Below are 20555 nucleotides of genomic sequence, written 5' to 3' on the forward strand. Positions count from 1 at the left end.
CTCAAGTCTTGACTATCTGTTCCTCCTCAGAACTCCCACTTAACACAATTCCTGGCATTTGCCTCAACTGCTTTTCAGAGACTCTGCTGGTTCATTTCCGGGGCCTACGGGGGTGGAGGTCATCTTGACTCATCAGCTAATGTTCTTTGGCCTGAGCTTCCTCATTAAGCCTGTGCGTTTTGTGAGCCTGTTTCTCCACCTTTCACAACCATTTTTTAGATCTCATGACTTCTCTGCACCCTTTGGTCCCTGACGTAATCTCAAAGCCTCTCATTCTAGTTCTTTATTCACAAGTTATTTTAAAAAATCAGTTTTCAAGGCTGGACCATGTGGGAACACATACCCCAAGCCAGTCCTCCACCTCTCGTCCTCTTCTTCACCTTCCTGTCAAACATTAAAAAAATAATAACACTCAGCACCTCTTGTGGGGGTTACTGACCAATGAACTCCGAATTCCACTTTGGGCAAGCGGGGATGCCAAGCTTGTGTAGAAAAAGAAACCATGGCTTTGATTTATACTCTAGAAGGTACAGCAAAACAGTTGGTGAGGCCACAAGGAAGAACTCTATGAGAGATTTTAAACCATGGGGTGTGGTCAGCATCTCTACTGGACCCGCTTATCTTGAATTATTTAGTAACAAATATATGGGAGGCAACTGTGAATCTCCTTCTGTATCTGTAGAGAATGGGGGAACCCTGTGTCAAGAGCACAGACTTTGGGGTCAGACAGCCTGGGATTGTATCCCAGCCCTGCCATTTAACTTTTCTGTGAGATCTTTTGCAGGTTTCTGGGGACCTATTTGTAAAATAGGATTAATAATACTGTTATGGACTGAAGGTTTGTGTCTCCTCAAAATGTATATATTGGAGCCCTACCTCCCTGTGTGGCTGTATTTGGAAGTGGGGCCTCCGAGGAACTAATGAAGGTTAAATGAGATCATAAACATGGGGGACCTGATCCAGTAGGGTTAGTGTCCTTGTAAGAAGAGGCACTGGAGAGCTGGCTCACTCTCTCTCTCTGTCCTGCGCATGCACCAGGGAAAGGCCACGTGAGCACAAAGCGAGATGGTAGCTGCCTATAAGCCACGAGAATAGTCCTGAGGGTGAGACCTACCTTGCCAGCACCTTGATCTTGAGCATGCCAGGCTGCTGAACTGTGAGAAATTTCTGTTGTTTAAGCTACGCAGTCTGTGGTAGTTTGTTACGGTGTCCTGAGCAGACTAATACAAATACCTATCTTGCACCGTTAATAGGAAAATCCATCCTGCGTAGTGCCTGGTGGTCGTTGTATGTATACTCTTAATAATTACGTGTACCCAGTATTTTCCCAACTCATAAGAGTCTGGAAATAGAAATAAAATTACAGAAACTGTAGTTCGAGTAATGTACCTGAATTGGTCTTGCAGGAGCTCGTCTTCTCATGTTCTCCCCAGCTGGATTATGAATTCTCCCGGGGAGGCCTACTTGTTTGTATATCTAGGTAGCCCTTGACTTTTATAGACCTCACCTTCAGACTATCCTTTGCAGATATCATAATTCATTGAAACTCTTATTTAAGTTGCCTTTTGTACAATGAACTCAGGCATTTTTACAGACATGACAGTGCTGTATACCAAGCAACAGTTCTGGTTTTGTAGCATTGCTATTTTTGTCTATACAGGAAATATGTTTGTGCAGGTATTTTAATATTTTATTACAATTTGACTTTCTTTTATAAATCATAAGTGGTGAATAAGGAAATGAATATGTTGATGCCGGTGATAAGAAATATGGGCATCAGACATAGTAAATTGTGAAGAAGATGGAATTTGTTAGGCACATGAATCTTTAAGCCCCCCACTGTCATAGCATATAGATATGTTGTTAAAATTTTGCATGTTTGAATTTCACTTACACATTCCGGTAACCTCTATGACTAGGCTGCCATTTGGTGTGTGTCACTTTGTTCCTTCTCTGCGTTGTCTGTTGATTATGCTACTTGAAGCCTTGGCTACATTTCTACACTGCAACCTGAGCTGCACGAAGTACTTTCTTGCCAACTTGTGCCCTAGGGCATTCCTATGCATTCATATATTAGAGACCTCTTAGTGGTGAAAGCCTTTTGTTTCTTGTTTTATTGTTCTACTCATTTTTGAGTTGATAATATATTTACATGGTTGAAAATCCAAGAGGCACAAAAATAGCATGGTGTGAAATTTCCTCCTCTCACTTCGGTCTCTCAGTTGCTGAATTTCCTCCCATAAGTAACTAATAAATTTCCTGTAAATCTTCCCAGAAACATTTTATGCATATACCAGCAAATACATATAAATATTCCTTCCTCTTTTTTCCCATAAATGGTAGTATGTCCTGAGCAGTCTAGTATACCTTCTTTGTTTCATTTAATGATACTTATTGAAGATCATTCCATAAAGAGCATCCTCGATCATGGATATAGCAGCGGAATAGTCTACTGAGTGGGCATACGGTGGATTAATCAAGCAGTCTTCTAATGATGAGCTTTTGGGTCATTTCAAATCTTCTGCTACTATACACAATGTCTAATATACCATAATTAATTAAATTTGTTTCCAATTGATGAACATTTATAATCTTTTGCTTAATAATACTTGAACACATACTCTTAATCCATCAATCATTGGGCACAAATGAGAATATATATACGTAGGGTAAATGCCAAAATAATTGGAGTGCCTTTTCTTTTCCAGGCACAATTCTAGGCGCTAGTATACAACCCTGAACAAAAGAGTCACAGATCCCTCTTTTTAAGAGAGGTTACATCAACGTTGAGAGCATAGACAGTAAATAAGACATATACCTTGTTTCCCCTAAAATAAGACCTAGCCGTACAATCAGCTCTACTGCGTCTTTTGGAGCAAAAATTAATATAAGACCTGCTCTTGTTTTACTAGAATCTGAGACCTGGTATAATATAATATAATATAATATAATATAATATAATATAATATAATATAATATAACATAATATAATGCTGGGTCTTGTATTAATTTTTGCTCCAAAAGATGCATTAAGGCTGATTGTCCGGCCAGGTCTTGTTTGCGGGAAAACGCGATTGTCAGATGGTAATGATGGCTATGGAGAAAAATGAAGCATGCCAAGGGGGAAAGGAGAGCCAAAAAGGAGGGGTTGCTGTTTTGAACCACATCATCAAGAAAGGATTCTATAAGACAGTGACATTGAACCAAGGTCTGAAAGAAGTGAGGGAAGGGCTGGAGATGAAATAGCATCAAGTGCAGACATTCTGCTGTGGGAGTTGTTCTGGTATATTTGAAGAACAACAAGGAAGGTAGTATGGCTGGAATAGACTGGATGGGAGGAACGCAGTTGGAAGTGAGGTCAGGGGAGCTAAGGAGGGGATATGAAATATGAAGTAGGACATTTTAGACTATTGTAAAGACTTTGGTTTTTACTCTCAATAAGACAGGAAGCCACTGGAGGATTTTGAACATAGGACTGACATTAATTAATTAATTCACAGGATTGAGTGAAGAAGGTCAAAGACCGAATGGAGACTGCTTATTAGGCTTCTGCAATAACCTAGGCTAGAAGTAATGGTTGTGTGAAACCCTTAGGTAGAAGTGGAGGTGATGAGAAGTGATAAAATACTGGGTTTGCCACCAGTGGGATGTGGCCTGTGAGAGAGTAGAGTCAGTGATGATCCCACTTTCTTGTTATTCTTCTTCTTGTTGTTCTCCTTCACCTTCTCCTTCTCCTCCGTCTTCTTCCTCTCCCCCCTTCCTCCTCCCGCTCCTCCTTCGTCCTCCCTCTCCCTACTCCTCTCCCCACTCCTTCTTTCCTTGAACAATTAGGATTGTGTTGCCATTTATTGAGAAGAAGACTAAAAAGCAGGTTTGGGAGTAACATAAGGAGTTTGGTTTGGGATGTACTAAATCTGAGATGCTTATTAGACAATCAAGTGGAAATACCCAGGAGGTGTGATGTTTCTCTAAGGATACGTAGTTTCCCAGTGGTCTTTCATGTGAATAAATCTTCGGTGAGATCTACAACATTGACTTTCTTCTAGATACGCGCAGGTAATACCTGAAACCCAGACTGAGAAATCCTACGTTGTCAGATTGAGACACTGGCTACAAATATTTTGGGGCCTTATTTTGTTTAGTCTTGCTTAGCAAGGTTAACTGCATTCTGCATTAAACTAAATTGTGTGCAGGATTGTACCAGTCTGAGATGGACCACATTACAAGAAGTAAAGCCTAGCTAGGGTGAATATCCTAAGTGTATTCTCAACAAGAAATGGCCTATTAGCCTAGTGGTACTGGGTTTTAGCACTGGAATCCGGATCGTGATGCTTTTCTTAGTACTCCTCTTTATTCGACACACATAATCCTTGAGGTTTTTCCTGGATTTATTGATTTGTGACAGGAATTAGGAAACGTAACATCATGGGAGGTTCTCCGAGTGCAAGAGGTGGCCCACAAAATTTCAGTCCATACTTACAAAGCCTGAGCCAACTTGCAGGTAAAGGGGTTAGCTATAGTTTGAGTAAGGTACCTCACACAGGTTAAACGGTTAACAAGAAGAACTTCCACAACCTCACTTGTCAAATATGGTATTTCAGTTATCACTTCAAACAAGGGAAATTCTCCCTAAAACCTCTGAGATAACTTTATTTGTCCTTCCTAAAATATACATTACCTGCTGAGCTACGGAGGCCCAATTGAAAATATCCAACATTAGCTAGTGCACGTTAAACATAGTGTTCTGGTGATATTTTGCAGTGTTCAGTAATTGACTTAATGAACAGGTGTATCAGTATATTAGTTATGCAGATGTTAATTTGCAGTAACACGTGCTGCCTGATTTGGGGGGTTCTTGTCTAAACTACAACCAGTAAGATTTGTTCCTTAATTAGGAAATCGTTACAAAGTATGCGTGTGTGATTCCCACCATTAGAACCATTACTCTTGTTTAATGTGCTGTAAACTTTGGGAACACTCCAGGTAATGCCATTCCTATGACTTCAGGTACTATGCAGGTGTCAGAATGAAATCTACCTTTCTGTGGGATGCCTTAGTTAGTGTACAGCTGTAGGCAACACAGAGAGGGGACGTTTCACAGCTGTAATATGCAGCACATAAGAGGAGACAGAAATGCAATCTCGTACTCCATATTGCATCAGCTTTGCCTCTCAAGGTTTGGTAAACAAATGTGTCATTCCTCACAAAATGGATTCAGAAACTATTGAAAACAAAATCGTGCTTGCTTACCCAACTGACTAATCTTTACCTGTAGTTTTTATTATTCTCTCCTCTATTGTTTCTGATTCCTAGCTACACTTGGTCCTTGGGATTGTCAAGGCGAACAGTTTATAAAAAGGAATGTGTATATTTAATTTAGTCATATCATTTTTATTTTTATGTTGAAAACAGTGGAAATTTGCAAAGGCAGTTACAGCACACACCCGTGTACCAGCCTCCCAGAGTGAACAAATATTAACATTTACTCATATTTACTGCATCTCTTTGCTTTTAAAGAAATAAAACATCAGAGATAAAGTGGAAGTTTCCAGATTCTGCTTATTCCAGTGTCACTTTGCTCCTCCAAGACAAACACTGTCTATAAAAGACAAGCACTGTCAATAATCTCCTGAGTATCTATTCCATGCATTTATAATTTGGCTATATGTATACTCTCTCTATATATATTCATCTATAAGCAATACCACACGTAAGATTAGTCTGTTTTATTTTTTATTGAGGTGAATGCTATTTATACTTCATGCTCCATTTTCCACCACGTTTGTTTTTCCATTCAGCATTGTATTTGGGATCTAACTTTGTTGAAATATTTAGCTCTAATATACGCATTGTGAGTGCTGGGTTGTAGTTCATTATGTGAATATCCCACGATTTGTTGATCCGTTCCATTACCCCTGGCACATGGGTTGTTTCCAGTTTTTATACTCTTCTCAGCATGGCTGCAGTGGTTGTCCTTGTCCTCGATCAGGTGACAGTGGAAGGATTGGGTTATACTTATGGTAAGCACCTCTTATATATATTTGATGTTCATGAATGTTTATTTTAAGGTTGTTGTCCTAACTTTTACTGCCATTGTTGGCACAATCAAATTCTTACTTCTCGGCCACCTCCTCCATACTTAGTGTTGTGAGACTTTTTTGTTATTTCCAATTTGATGACTTTGAAATAGTATTTTATGGGTTGTTTTCATTTGCATTTTCTTGATTCTGGGAGGGCTAAGCATCTTTTTATTCCTTGCTATACGATCTTGGGCAAATGACTCAATTTTTTTGTTCGTTAGTTTGCTCCTTTGTCAAATGACAATGGTAATGCCTACTATATGAGGTGACATAAAAATGAAAAGATTTCCAGGCACAGAGCAGATATTTAATAAAAGTTGATTTTGATGGTGATTGTGTTGATTGGTCGTGGTTACTGCTAGTACTACTACCACTATTATTGTTGTAGTTATTATTATTACCCTTTCCTCTTTTGCCCATTTTTCAATTGTGTTTGTGCAATATTTCCAGAAATGCAAAGATAAAGATGATTTTAAAAAAGAGTGGAAAATAACAATTAAATTACAAAATCATCACAGTTATCACACATAGAAAACATAGTAGAATTTCCCTGCCTGCCGTGTCACATTTGCACTCATTTTAACATTGAGTTATTAATTGAAGTTAAAGTAACTATTTCAACTAATCCATGAAAAAATATTTCTGTATAGTTAGAATCACTTGTGGAATTGTATAAAATGTGGATAAAATATGTATTTATGCAGGGTGATCACAATTTTTATATTAGCTTTATTTACCCTGGCTTTGTGCATTTAGTAGAAAGTGTCATACTTTTACTTCTCCACATAGTTTGTATAATATGTTGTAGCACATCAGTTGATGCTGCTTCAAAGATACAATATTCTCTGATGTGGAACTATGGCTTCCAGTAACGAAAAGAGAATTTGCTGAGTGATGTGCATGTATTAATTTAAGCTATGCTGTCATTGATAAAGAAAATTACAAATATTAGATATCTTGGAGACACATAATTAGTGGTTTTCATAAGACCATGTATTTAAGAGTATGAGTAGATGTTTTAGTGGATGTGAGTGGATGTTTGTCCATTTTAAAATCAAGTCATGTGTAGCATTGTATGCTCATGCTGGGCTAACATATAGTATAGGTGTTCATGAAGTATGTACTGAATGAATGAATGAATGAATGAATGAATGAATGAATGAATGAATAGTATTGATGCTGACTTTAGGAATCAATCTTTCTCACTGGACTTTTGAGATAAATAAAGTGGTTATAAAAATTTGTTATGATTTATGGTTAGTTATCACTATGTAAATCATTCAGTATTACCCATTTGTAATATCTTCATATTTGCTACAAATTACAAATATCTTGTCACATGTTCTGTGTTTCCATTGGGATAGCAGAAATTAATAGGAGATTTCTGAACATTGCCTAAATTAGATTCGGGAAAGAATATAACCATGTTTACTTTATTTATGCTGATGAGCATCCCTCAGATGTAAAGGAATACATTTATAGTACAATTGCATGTAAAATTCCATGTATTAAAGGAAATATAAGAATACTCAGTGGGCCTTTTATCTTAGATAATTAGTATCTTGACGTTAACGACTCTTTAATAATAATACAATGTATTATTACATTATTATCTTTATGCAGACAGTATCTTATAATTTTCATTATTATTTGGTCGATTAGCAGTACTCATTGATGCACTCAAATTAATTTAATCAATTGGATTCAAAGCCAGTGGCTGTATGGGTTCTCGTTTGCGTAGAGAGAGATCGCATTTGACTAGAAGCCTAACTATGAACCTGAGGACCATAGGGCCATCGATGAGAAAATCAGTTCTTAAAGTTTTTGTATTGAGGCTTAACATCTTTTCAGTCACATCCAAATAATTACAGAATCCTGTACTTTAAGTTTCTAAATTATTTTTTAGTGTTATAAGCACATTTAACATCAGATGTACCCTCTTTTTAAGTGCACCATATGTTAACTATAGGCACAATGTTGTACTGCAGATCTCTTGAACTTCTTCTTGTATAACTGAAACTTGATTCCAATTGAACAGCAGCTCCCCACTTCCCCCACCCTCCAGCCCCTGGCAACCACCATTCTACTCTTCGTTGCTATGAATTTGGCATGTTAAATGCCTCATATCCATAAGTAGAATCATGTCCTTCTGTGACTCTTTTATTACATACACTTCCTGTCCTCCAGGTCCATCTATGTTGTTGCCATGTGGTGGGATTTCCTCCTTTTTTAAGGCTGAATAATATTCCATTGTGTGATATGCAGATATGTGTATATGCATTATACATTTTCCTTATCCATTCATTCGTTAATGGATATGTAGGCTGTTTCCATATCTTGGCTGTTGTGAATAATGCTGCAGTAAATACAGGCAAACAGATATATCTTTGAGATTCTGATTTCGGTTATTTTGGATTATATACCAGAAATGGGATTGCTGGGTCATATGGTAATTCTGTTTTTAATCATTTGAGGAATCACCATACTTATTTTTAGAAAGGCTGTACCATTTTATATTCCTACCAACAGTGTACAAGGGTTTCAGTTTCTCCACATCCTCACCAACACTTATCTTTTGTTTTGTTTTTCTTTGTTGTTTTTTTTAAATAATATTTATTTTAACAGATGTGAGGCAATATCTTATTTTGGTTTTGATTTGCATTTCCTTGTTGATTAGTGATGTTGAACAGATTTTCATATATCTGTTGGTTATTTGTACGTCTTCTTTGGAGAATATCTCTTCAAGTTTTAATCAAGTTATGGAATTGTCCATTTTAAAATCAAGTTATGGAATATTTAAGATTTATAAGCATTGGAAACATATGGAATAAAAACATCTTAGGACAAGTGGCATTTTGTAGTCATTATGAAACCGGGGGATCTTTAACATACTTGTCTGAAGGCTTTAATACTGTTGGGGGAAGTTAACATTGCCTCTCTTCAAATTCTCTATTTATCTAAGCCAGTGTCTGTGATTGGTGAGGAGTGCTTCTAAAGACAAGAAAGCCAAAGGCAATCATAGCCACTGGTCAGTATCTGTTGATCATGGCTAAAACATGATTGTTTTGGAAAGCCTGTCTAGGTAATGGACTCTTAAACTCGCTTTGCTCTAGTAATTCTCAGAATAGCAGTGCCCACTCATGGAATTCTTACCATTTCTTGAACCTAGGATAAAGCCAAATTGCATAATACAAGGAAAGTATATTAGGATTCCAAAACAAAACTGTGAACTCAAGTTATTGAAGACATCGAGTCTTCATTTTAAATAACTTGTTCACTTAAAGAGGGGAGAGGTTGAAATGTAGAAATGCATTAATCAAAGCAGTGCAGAAATATGAAGGCATATAAAATGAGCATTGTGTATGCCTGGGTTAGTCACGAGTCTGCTAGTTTTCAGCCTGTTAATATATCCTTTGTTCAACGGCATTTTTATTCTGTATATGCTTGGTTAGCCAGTCTCCCATAGTGGGGCTTAGAGGCATATCGAGAGCTGAGGACAGTTTTCTTGGCTATCTCTATGACTGGGTTAAAATTACTGAATAATTCTAGGAATAAGTTCAATATGATTCAGATTTTTTTTTTTTTTTAATTGACAATGGGAATGACTCTTGGCCTATCATTTCTTTATATACAGTTGTCTTAAGCTGGGACTGCCTTGAAAATTAAAATAAAATTCTGATTATTTCATAGGAAAGATCCTTTGAGGAACATCCTTTGATGATTTTAAAAGAAATACATTAAGTCATTTTTCTTCCAGTGGTAGCGATAACTCTACAGTGTTAAGTAAACACGACAAACTGCTTGTCATCTCTCCTAAGATTATGATATTCAAGTGTAATTATCTAGTCTGCTTAGACTCTGCATCACTTTAGATTGGTCATATCAGTAAAGCTTAGAACTAACTGTTAGGACTTTAATTATTCAGACAATTTATTTTATCTGTTATTTTTATAGTAAGTTTATTTAATTTTCACCTATTTTGCACCATTGAAATAAAGGGCGTCTCAGTGGACTTGCAGTATTTTGATGCATTCTATAACATGTCTAGAAAGTTTTCCAGATGCTAACATCTTTGAACTATGCATAGCCTAGCAAAACTGTACTGTGGTTGTGTGTTGATTTTCCTCTAAAGAAAACCGATAACTCATTTGTGATCTCCTTAAAAATGATGAGGTAAATTAAAATAGCAAAAGTAATTATTGCCTCAAAATGAAGTTATATTTTTTAAAAGTAATAAAGAAACAGCGAGGTTATGGCCATATGATTTAGTGACGAAGTTTAGAAGCATGAGTTTGGGGGCAAGAACCTATCACTCTACTTAACTGGAAAAAAAAAAAAATTGTGGCTTTACTTTTCTTATACGTTTTCATGGTCCCATTACCTACAACTCTATTTTTATATTAGGAGAGGTAAACTGCCAACACATGAGTACAGTGGTAGCTGTAGAATTTCTGCATAGGAAGGGTTTAGGGATTTGACATAAGCTTCATTTTCATAGCAGACAGTCGCATTGTTTTTCACATTGGTTTTTGGAATGGCTTATTTGAGGGGAGGGCTGATGGAGGTAATGGGAGCTAAAGCCACTCCTCACAGTTTCAGGTCATTTTAACTGTTTGTAACTAGAGGGTTACCTTGTGAATACAGCGTAATTCTGTCTTTTGTTCTAAGAAAGCAGATAGTACTAAAAAATGGTGGGGGAGACAAATCTAACTTACTCAAAAGACCATGGCTTTGAGGTTGGTTAATAATGTGTATGCAAAGAGCTGCTAGCATTGTGCAACTTGTAAGTGGTTCATTTCTATTCTTCAGAGCTGTGTCAGCAAAAATTTTTATATGGCAACCTGTGTAGTCGTTAAAGTTACCTTAGGTACTTTAAAGCAATTTCACTGAATGGAAGACATGCCTAAGTTTTAACATAATTTAGTACAAATGCATTTCTTTTTCCTCATTTAGTCCAAATTAGGGAGATTTTACTACATATTTAATTCTATTGCTGCTTGTAGGTACCTGGTAAAGGACTAATTAATGTTGCACATTAGTTAAGAAGAAGTAATTGATTTTTGGTTCCATTTGGCGTATCTTTTCTGCTTAAGTGCTGATATTTAATTTGTAGGGAAATCTCTAAACAGGTCTATATTTTTGTGTTTATTCTCTTCGTAGAACTAATGAAATAAACACATTTATTGATTTTGGCATGAGGTTTATTAATGTAGTTAATATGCCTTACTAATGTTATTTCGTGCATTTGGATTAGTACCATTATTGTTTATGAATGAACATTTTTCTTTCAGTTCAAAAGAATGTAGAAGCTTCAGAGGAAAAGAAGACCCTACCTGCAAAGAAGAGAGTGAAAGAGTTGAGAGTTTTGGATGCCAAAACAGCCCAGAATCTGTGTATGTGACCTTTCCTATGTAGGGGGCAGGGTGGTGATGGTGGTAGTGAGAGTGGGTTGTTGAATTTACAGAGGGTGCCAGAAAATGTATACACATTTTCAAAAAGGAAATAAACCGTGTTAAAATTGCAATACAATGAATGACACTAGCATTCATCTGATTAATGCCATCCATTGAGCAGACGTCACACTACACATTGCTACTGTAACTCAACTTCAAAAAGTAATACATAGATAACATCTCTTAAGATGTGTACATTTTTTTGGCACCCTGGTATTTAAACAAAGTTGTAACTTCCTTGAACAGGTATATTTAGCACCTGCTAGAAACAGGATTCTGTATAAACATGATTTGGTTTGCCTTTTTGTTATTTCGCCAGAATGGAGGCCATCGTAATTTAGCTTTGGTTAGGCTAGATGAAATTTATGAATAATATATGCATTGTTAGAGGACACAGTGAGACATAATAAGGCAGAGTTGAAAAGAATGTTATTTGTTTTTCCTTCTGCGTAGGCATGGTAGTGATAGTTTTAAAGTATTCACTACTCACATTGGGCAAATCCTTTCACTGCTGTTCCTTTATATTTGAAGTAATTGTGATGTGAGCTAGTTAAATTGTTAACCACTGCACTTTAAAACTGGTTACTGAACCTCAAAACCTTTAACAAACCAGTCAGCCATTAAGTATGCTTTTGCCAAAGCAGCTTGGATAGTTAAAGCCATCGTTATTTAAGTAGGCCTTAAGTTTTACTTGACAAATTCTCCCCTTTGTATTGAATTCAGCATTTTTTTTTTTTTTGTCTCCACAGTAGATTGTGTTTATATTCTGAGGATACTAAAACACTGTGCACAAGAAATTTCAACACACCAAGCATTTCTAATTACGCAGAGAGATACCATAGGAGTTTATTTTGTTAAAGAATGTGCTGTAGGGAATCAGAGTAAAATAAACAATTCTTCATTCTGTCAGTAGAAATGTTACTGTCAGAAAAGCAGTCTCCTAATAGCTGTTGTGAATGTGTACATTGCTTACTTGACAGTACATTTCTTTATAAAGTGGAGGGATGTTCAGTATTGTTTGAAAAACACAGTATGATCTTTAGTGGCTAGTTGATATCTGTCAACATTATTTATTTCGATTTTAGAGTTCTCATTTGGTGTTTATTTCTAGGTAATCATTTCCCTGGACAGTAAGGATGTTTTATTCTTTAGGTGCCAATGAAGTCATAAAGACCTTCCAAGAAAAAAATTCTTAGGAATATATTCATGTTCTGATGATAAGAACACACGAATGTTCTTTAAAAAGTAGTTTAGTGGAATGTATTGTTTGAAAAACACTTTCTAAGTAAGTGTAAGCTTTTCTGGGTATAATTTGTTGAATTATTCCAATATGGCATAGTAAAATTTAATTAAGAAAAAATTGACAATGGAAATCGTGATTCAACATATAATGCAACTAGTGGTATACCACGTGGCTATCAGCAGGAACGCAGAGAACTTTGACAATCCAGACCCTTTAATTGTTTCTAATATGGGCGAACTATAAAGTGGATTGATAGGTTTTTTTTTGTATTTGGTTACTTTATTGTCATTCCTGAGAAGTACTGCATTGGATGCAACTGACAATCTCCATACTAAATTCAGTGTTGAATTAAAAGGCCAACTTGAAATCAAATCTCTAACTTTTCATGGGTTGTTTTGTATCAGCTCAATCCAAAATGCATAAACATGTAGTCATCAGTGCTATTAGCAGGAGTTTTATTTTGTAAATAAATATGCGTGAAAACTGTAAACATTAGAGCCTGTGATAATAGGCCATTTTACCTGCCTGAGTAGTATAGTCCAGCCAACGGGAAATATTTTTGTTTGTTCTTAACTCTGTAAATTAATATTAGTGACAGAAGTTTCACATTTTGAGTCTATGAAATGGGAATCAGGTATTAAGTAGAACTTGAAAATTTTGATACTGTTCTATCTGTAACAACCTCGTTTTCTATTTTAGCGATCTTCCTAGGATCATATCGTATGCCATATGAAGATATCAAAAACATTATTCTGGAGGTCAATGAAGATATGTTGACTGAGGCCTTAATTCAGGTAACTTGCATATTTTTCTAAATTCATTTTCTGAGGTATTTCTAGATTGCTATCTTCTGAATGGAGTTAGGAGAAAATGTTCTGTGTTTGGATAATACAATCAGCTGTGTTGATAGTCAGGGGACTCGACAGAAGATCTAGGTTCTAGCTCTGTTTCTGTCATTTTTTAAATACGTGGGTTTTTTTTTAAAGTTTTTGCATATATAGACACATTATGTCATTCACTGTACAGATAGTAGCATGTATTTCATTATCACAATGACTCTGTAAAGTAGATATTGTTATTACCATTTTGTGGATATAAAAGAGGAGAGGGCAACAGGTTAAATAGGTTGCTCAAATCAGTGGGTAAAGAAATGGTAAAGTTACCCTTTGTTAGGCACTTAACGTGCTGGGGATTTTGCCAAGGACTTTATGTATTTTATCTCATTAAATCCTACCACAATCCCCTGAGATAGTACTAATATCCTCATTTTACAGACAAGGAAACCGAGGCTTAGAGAGATTGCCCGATGTCACCTAGCTGGTAAGGGACATTGTGGCAGAGCTGGGGTTCAGAGCAAGGTCTCTCATGACTCTAAAGCCATTGCTCTTTCTGGTCTATTACTCCACGTCCTGTGGGCAAACCATTTCCACCTGCTGCACCTCTGCGTCCTGATTTGTGATCACAGAGTCACTGTGATGATTAAACCAAAGAAAGAGTTTTCTAGACTAAAGCACTATACAAGATCTAACATATTGGAATTTTCAGTATGTCTTTTAATTTCTAGAAGGAAACACTGCAGAGTTGTTTTCACAGAAGGGCATAGTTAGGCATTGTAGTTTTTTGTTGCTGTTGTTTGTCAGCCATGCAGTTTGCTTTGATTTTAAGAAGACTGAGTAGTTTATGCTTTACTAATTTTGCCATGTCTTCCTCAGACTGTCTCTAAATCTCAGACAACCCGTGTTTGTCATTTGAGCAGGCTGTGTCTATATGGAAGATCTGTTAACCTAAAAATATAAAGGTCTTTCAAAGTGAGAGGCAAACAAGTGTTTATTTGAGATCAATAAGAGCAGCTATTTGGGAATCATTAATTCAGGAGGAAGTCCAGGTAATGTGCTGATTAGGAGACAAAGGCAATGGGTATTTATGAGAAAGAGAAGGGAAACAATTGCATCAGTAGAAGGAAGGCATTTCACTTGGTGTAGATAAGCTAACATAGTGATGTTAATCCTAAACAATGTTTTTAATTTTCCGTCCAGTAGTCATCAGTTCATTAGTCATAATAATGTCTTGCTTGTTATCTTTGCAAACAGTTCTTTTGCAAGGCACAGGTCTCCTAGTCTCAGTCCAAAGGTTGTTTTGCCCTGTTTTAACATTCTTTTTTTTTTTCTTTTTTCTTTTTTTATTAAATTTATTGGGGTGACAATTGTTAGTAAAATTACATAGATTTCAGGTGTACAATTCTCCAAAGAGGACATACAAATGGCAAATAGACATATGAAAAAAAAAATCCTGTTTTAACATTCTAAATATTTGAAGCTAAAGACGTGCAAGGCAGTTCCTCTGGCTTGGTAGCTCCAGCACAATTTTAAAGGTGCTCCATTTGTATTTTTTGTTTACAGTTCCTCCATTTTACAGTTTACTTTCTGTAACGTGTTTCCCCGAAAATAAGACCTAGCTGGACTATCAGCTCCAATGCATCTTTTGGAGCAAAAATTAATACGAGACCCGGTATTATATTATTATGTTATGTCACGTTATGTTATGTTATGTTATGTTATGTTATGTTATGTTATGTTATGTTATGTTATGTTATATTACATTATAGAGACCCGGACTTATAGTAAAATAAGACCTGGTCTTATATTAATTCTTGCTCCAAAAGATGCATTAAAGCAGATTGTCCAGCTAGGTATTATTTTCGGGAAAACACTGTGTATGTTTTAAATATAGATATATTTATTAATACTAAGGTCTCTCATCATTTATATAGGATCTTTGCGATGTTAATAAACACCTATATTAATTTCAATAAGAGTTACACTTTGATAAGAAATCCCCTTGTGGCAAAGGTGAAAAAAAAGCTTTTCTCTGTGCAAGTAGCAAGTACATAGTTCTTTGAGTTGAAATGGAAAGCAGGATTCTTGTATAACAGTTAGAACGAGCAAGGCATGAAGCCAAAACATGATTTTGTTTTATTTTTTTTTTTCAATTAGACAGTTTAAATTTAAACTACAATAAGCCAAACAAATTTCTGACTCCTACTCTATAATTGAAACTTTCTAGTCTTTTCTCTGTGTAATGAAATTATTGTAAAATAGAACCATATTTGGAAGAATTAATCGATGTAGCCATTTATTAAACCCATTAAAACTGTAGTTTTTCTTTTACATGCCTTGGTAAATTAATAAGAATGTAAATATGCAGAATGTTACTATGGTATTTATTTCCCAGTAATATTAGAAACTATTATTTTTTAAATCATGTTTTCAACTCTTTAGGGAATGTAAGAAGAGAAAGATTCTTATTATGAATGTCCCAGTAATATGCAACAAGCTTTTAAAATGTGTATATAGAAATGTGTTACCTGGGATTATTTTTTAATGTTTCACTTTATTTTGTAGCGTAAATAATATATATTTGTTTCTCTCTTTAAATCGGGTAATCATTGTCCAGTTGGGTGGAATGAATTGCTTACAATTTAGAGATGGCAGTAAATTATGTGCAAATTTTTGAATTTGCTGATTTAATCATATCCACAACGCCGACCAAACAACTGCTTGTCAAATCATATTATCAGGCTAACTTTTGGATTGTACTGTGGGGAGGTGAGTGAAGGAGAATCACAGTGTAGATCCCGCCAGGCTCCTTTTGTGCATGTTACCTTACGCTTCCGTGCATTACCTGTTTGCTGTGTATGGGTTAACCTGGTTCTGTCTTATCTCTTCCTCTTATCCAGACCTCCCTTCACATTTCCAAGCGTTTATCTCCTTTTTCCCCCCCTCACATATCTGTGTGTTTTTTTTTTTTTTAATTTTATTGGGGAAGGGGAACAGGACTTTATAGGGGAACAGTGTGTACTTCCAGGCCTTTTTTCCAAGTCAAGTTGTTATCCTTTCAGTCTTAGTTGTGGAGGGCGCAGCTCAGCTCCAGGTCCAGTTGCCGTTACTAGTTGCAGGGCGCACAGCCCACCATCCCTTGCGGGACTCGAGGAATTGAACTGTTAACCTTGTGGTTGGGAGCCCACTGGCCCATGTGGGAATCGAACCGGCAGCCTTCGGAGTTAGGAGCATGGAGCTCTAACCGCCTGAGCCACCGGGCCGGCCCATATCTGTGTGTTTTACCCCTTGCATCTTCTGCCCCTTCAATTTTGTGCCTGCTTTTTGTTGAAAGCACAACACTGACGCCTTTTTTTTTTTCTTCACACAAGCCTGCTTTCCTTCTCAATGCCAGATAGTCTAAAATTTCCTCCTTTACCCTACTCAATCAAAACTCATTTTCTTAGTTCTGCTTGTGGGAGACAAGAATTTAACATGCAGTATAATAGAATGTGTGATTGGAATTGTGCTGCTTGGGTACAAGGCACAACTGATGAGTACCTCACCTGACTTATTGAAGTTAATGTGGCATTTATCCAGACAAATCAAATGTCTGAGTATCATCTGGTAAGGAGAAAGGGCCTGGGTTGAAGCAATTATTTGATTTGCCAGCACCCAAAGGAGTGCTTGCACCCTCAGGCAAGAGAAAAGAGTAGACTCACCAGTGCCTCTTTCTCCCTCCCATCCCAGAAACATTTGCTTCAGTGATGCAAAAGTAACATCAATTTGCCATTCATAGGAGCCGTTTGCCATTTATGTCTAATTACCATGTAGCACATCTATAATGCATAGCATTAAATATGTATCATCAGATTAACTTTGTTGCAAGCTCTATTTGATTACAGTGCTAAACTCTATCCATGCATAAAGATAGTTGGTTGCTCAAGTGGCATGGTTGTCTCCTCATAACAACAAAAACAACAAAAAACAATTAAGGACACATTGCTTTCTAGAGACTTGAATAAACACCAGTATTCTCTCTCCTAGTATGGGTCAATAGGCTCTTGCCTGACAGAAAACTAATATATTTTAGTTATTTGGCAAGATAAATGTCTTACTTAAAAAAAGATCAGCAAGATCAAGCCCAAATTTTAATGTTTTTAATAAATAAAAATACTAATGTCTCTTTTATTTCAAAATATCTATCTTTAAGCTAGAAACTGAGTTTGCCATGTGGAAGAAGTTGAAATGTCCTAAACTACTCACAGGAGCTCATCGTAACATTTAAAAAGTACATCATATCCTGAGGTTGTTGAAGAGCTTTTAATATATGCAATTATGAGTTAGTTCCAAATAATGTGTACTAAATTTAGGTGATTTTTGGAGTCATTGTTTCAGCTTTGAAAGTCTCTTTCAGTGTAATTGCTCTCTATTGAGAGAAAAATCTAAGACCAGTAACTGTTTTTAAGATATTAGTAGTAAAAAGGAAATATTTACAGACGTACTTACCTATATAGAACATTGACAAAAAATGAAAGTAAGTTTCAAAAAAGTGATTCAAATCTTGAGGGAAAAATAGAAGTATGTTCTGTTTTAGAACATTAATGCATGCAAATGATTCTTAAATGCTGAGGAAATTCTTGTTAGTGTGGAATTTATGGTGACATTCACAAAGCGTATACAGAAAAAAAAGATAAGTAACATAGAAGGTAGTACAATATTACTGCAGAATAATTTACAAAGATATGTGTAAAGCAGAGGTTGATAATCAGGTTCAAAGCCCCCTTTGGGAACCAAAAAGATTCACAGGCTCCTGAACTTAGATGTGAAAAATACTGTATCTTTTTTTCTTTAACTTCTATTATTTGGTATTTCATTTGATTAGCAATGTAGGCAACAGACCAAAAGTAGTATAATATTAACAGTACCTCTAACTTTGTCACTAATAGAAATAATAAATATTTTCATATCTCATTAAATTTGTGGTAAATATCTTAAATCACTATTTCAAAATTACACTAGTTATTAAAGCTGTAACTAGATCTTTTTAATGCTTTAATCAGGAAGCATATCTATTACATCACAATTTATTTTTGTGACTATGTTGATAACTATGTCAATATATTAGGTTGGTACAAAAGTAATTGCGGTTTAAAAGGTTCAAAATAATTGCAACAACTGCAGTTACTTTTGCACCAACCTAATAACTGCTTTCTTTTTTATTCCTATGTATTTATTCTGAGAAGGGATCCAAATGCTAGTACTAAAGGGTTCATGGCACAACAAGAAGGATAGAAACTAGTACAGGAAAGTTTCCCATTCAAGATGGCAGAAATAAGTCTTCTCGATTTCAGTTGTCCCTCACAACTGTCCGTCGAAAGGACACCATTGTATAAACCCCAGAACCAGTGCTGATTCTAATGCACCCTCCTAAACCACAGAGATGAAGGACCACATTAGAAGGGTAAGAAGAACAGCTTCATTCTGACCATTTTGCCACTCCTCATATGGGCATAGCACTGCACTGAGAGTGTCCCTGAGGAATATGGTTCCTCTGTTGGGAAAAGAGAACCCTAGGTGGACATCCAGCTATCCCAGCATTGTGCAATGCTTTCTAGAAGGCTCACGCGGATCTCACCTCATGAAGAGTTACTGGAGGAGTCTTCAAGGCTTAAGAACTGGCGATCAGATAGAGATGGAGAAAGGAGGGTGGGGCTTATAGCAACCAGCACTCAGATATAGGCAGACCACATTCCTGCTTCTAGCACCACTGGAGAAGAGATCCCAGCCACTGGCTCTGCCAGTCTTCAGAGCCAAATTGGTGGCCCCATCTTGCCAGGGAGTTTTGTTGGCAATTTTGACTGATTTGGGTCCCTAATCAAGGGGCTGTCCCAGCCATGGAACCTGTTTTACTTCCTGCCTGAAAAAATTTGCAGTCCTGTGTAAATGCTGAATATAGCCTTCAGTCTCATCTGTCCGAGAAGCCTGGCCAGAGAACCCAGGTAGCAGTGGAGCCCGTTCTACAACCCTGCCCAACTGTTGAGTATATACTCTGGCCCCACATAACCAGGGAGCCTGAACAGGGATTCTGGACAACGACAACCTCAGAGCCCGACCTACAGTGGCACCAAGTCATAGAGTCCAGCCTGTAGCCTTGCCCATCAGGGAGAATAGCCAATGACTCTGCCCCATTGCTAAACACAGCAGTGACCCAGCCTCGTTAGTGAGCACAGCCAGTTATCCCACCTAATTGTGGAGCACAACCTTTAGCTCTACCTGATGCAGGAACCTAGATAGTGACCGCACTAGATCACAGAGCACAGTCTCTAGCTCCACACAGCTGTGGGATATAGTTGGAGGCCCCTCCTGATCTCAGGAAGTAAAATCACTGTATCAGAGAATTATCTGCATGTCCATGTTCATTGCAGCGTTTCTGTTTCTTTACAGTAGCCAAGACAGGGAAACAACCTGACTGTCCATCGGTGGACAAATGGGTAAAGAAGTTGAGTCTCTCTCTCTCTCTCTCTCTCCCTCCCTCTCTCCCTCCCCCCCCCCCTCTCTCCCTCTCTCTGGAATATTATTCAGTCATAAAGTAGAAGAAATAATTTGTGACAACATGGATGGACCTTGTGGTCGTTATAAGTGAGAAAAGTCAGACAGAGAAAGGCAAATACTCTGTGATCTCACTTATATGTGGGAAAAAATACAAACAAATTTGCAGGAACAGATAGATTGGTGGTTTGCAAGAGTTGGGGGAAAGACAGAATGGGTGAAAGTGGTTCAATGATACAACTTCCTGCTATAAGATAGATAAGTCCTGGGGGTGTAATGTAAAGCATGGTGACTGCAGATAACACTACTTTTGTGTATTTGAAAGGCGCTAAGAGAGTAAGTCTGAAAAGCCCTTACTAGAATAAAGAAAAAAATTATGACTATGTGAGTTGATAGATGTGTTATCTAACCT

General features: G+C 36.8%; 1 protein-coding gene across 3 annotated transcripts in view; it reads left to right on the forward strand.

Moving 5' to 3' along the window:
• DIAPH2 (diaphanous related formin 2) overlaps window positions 1-20555 on the forward strand; it is an 832169-nt gene that overhangs the window by 353936 nt on the left and 457678 nt on the right. For all 3 annotated transcript variants that reach the window (XM_019756670.3, XM_019756672.3, XM_019756671.3), the window contains 2 exons: window positions 11372-11473; window positions 13476-13570. In XM_019756670.3, the coding sequence (XP_019612229.2) occupies window positions 11372-11473; window positions 13476-13570 (197 nt within the window). The remainder of the gene's footprint in view (window positions 1-11371; window positions 11474-13475; window positions 13571-20555) is intronic.

The sequence above is a fragment of the Rhinolophus sinicus genome, chromosome 18 (assembly GCF_057876585.1).
Source record: "Rhinolophus sinicus isolate RSI-liver-muscle chromosome 18, RSI-T2T, whole genome shotgun sequence".
Lineage (NCBI taxonomy): Eukaryota > Metazoa > Chordata > Mammalia > Chiroptera > Rhinolophidae > Rhinolophus > Rhinolophus sinicus.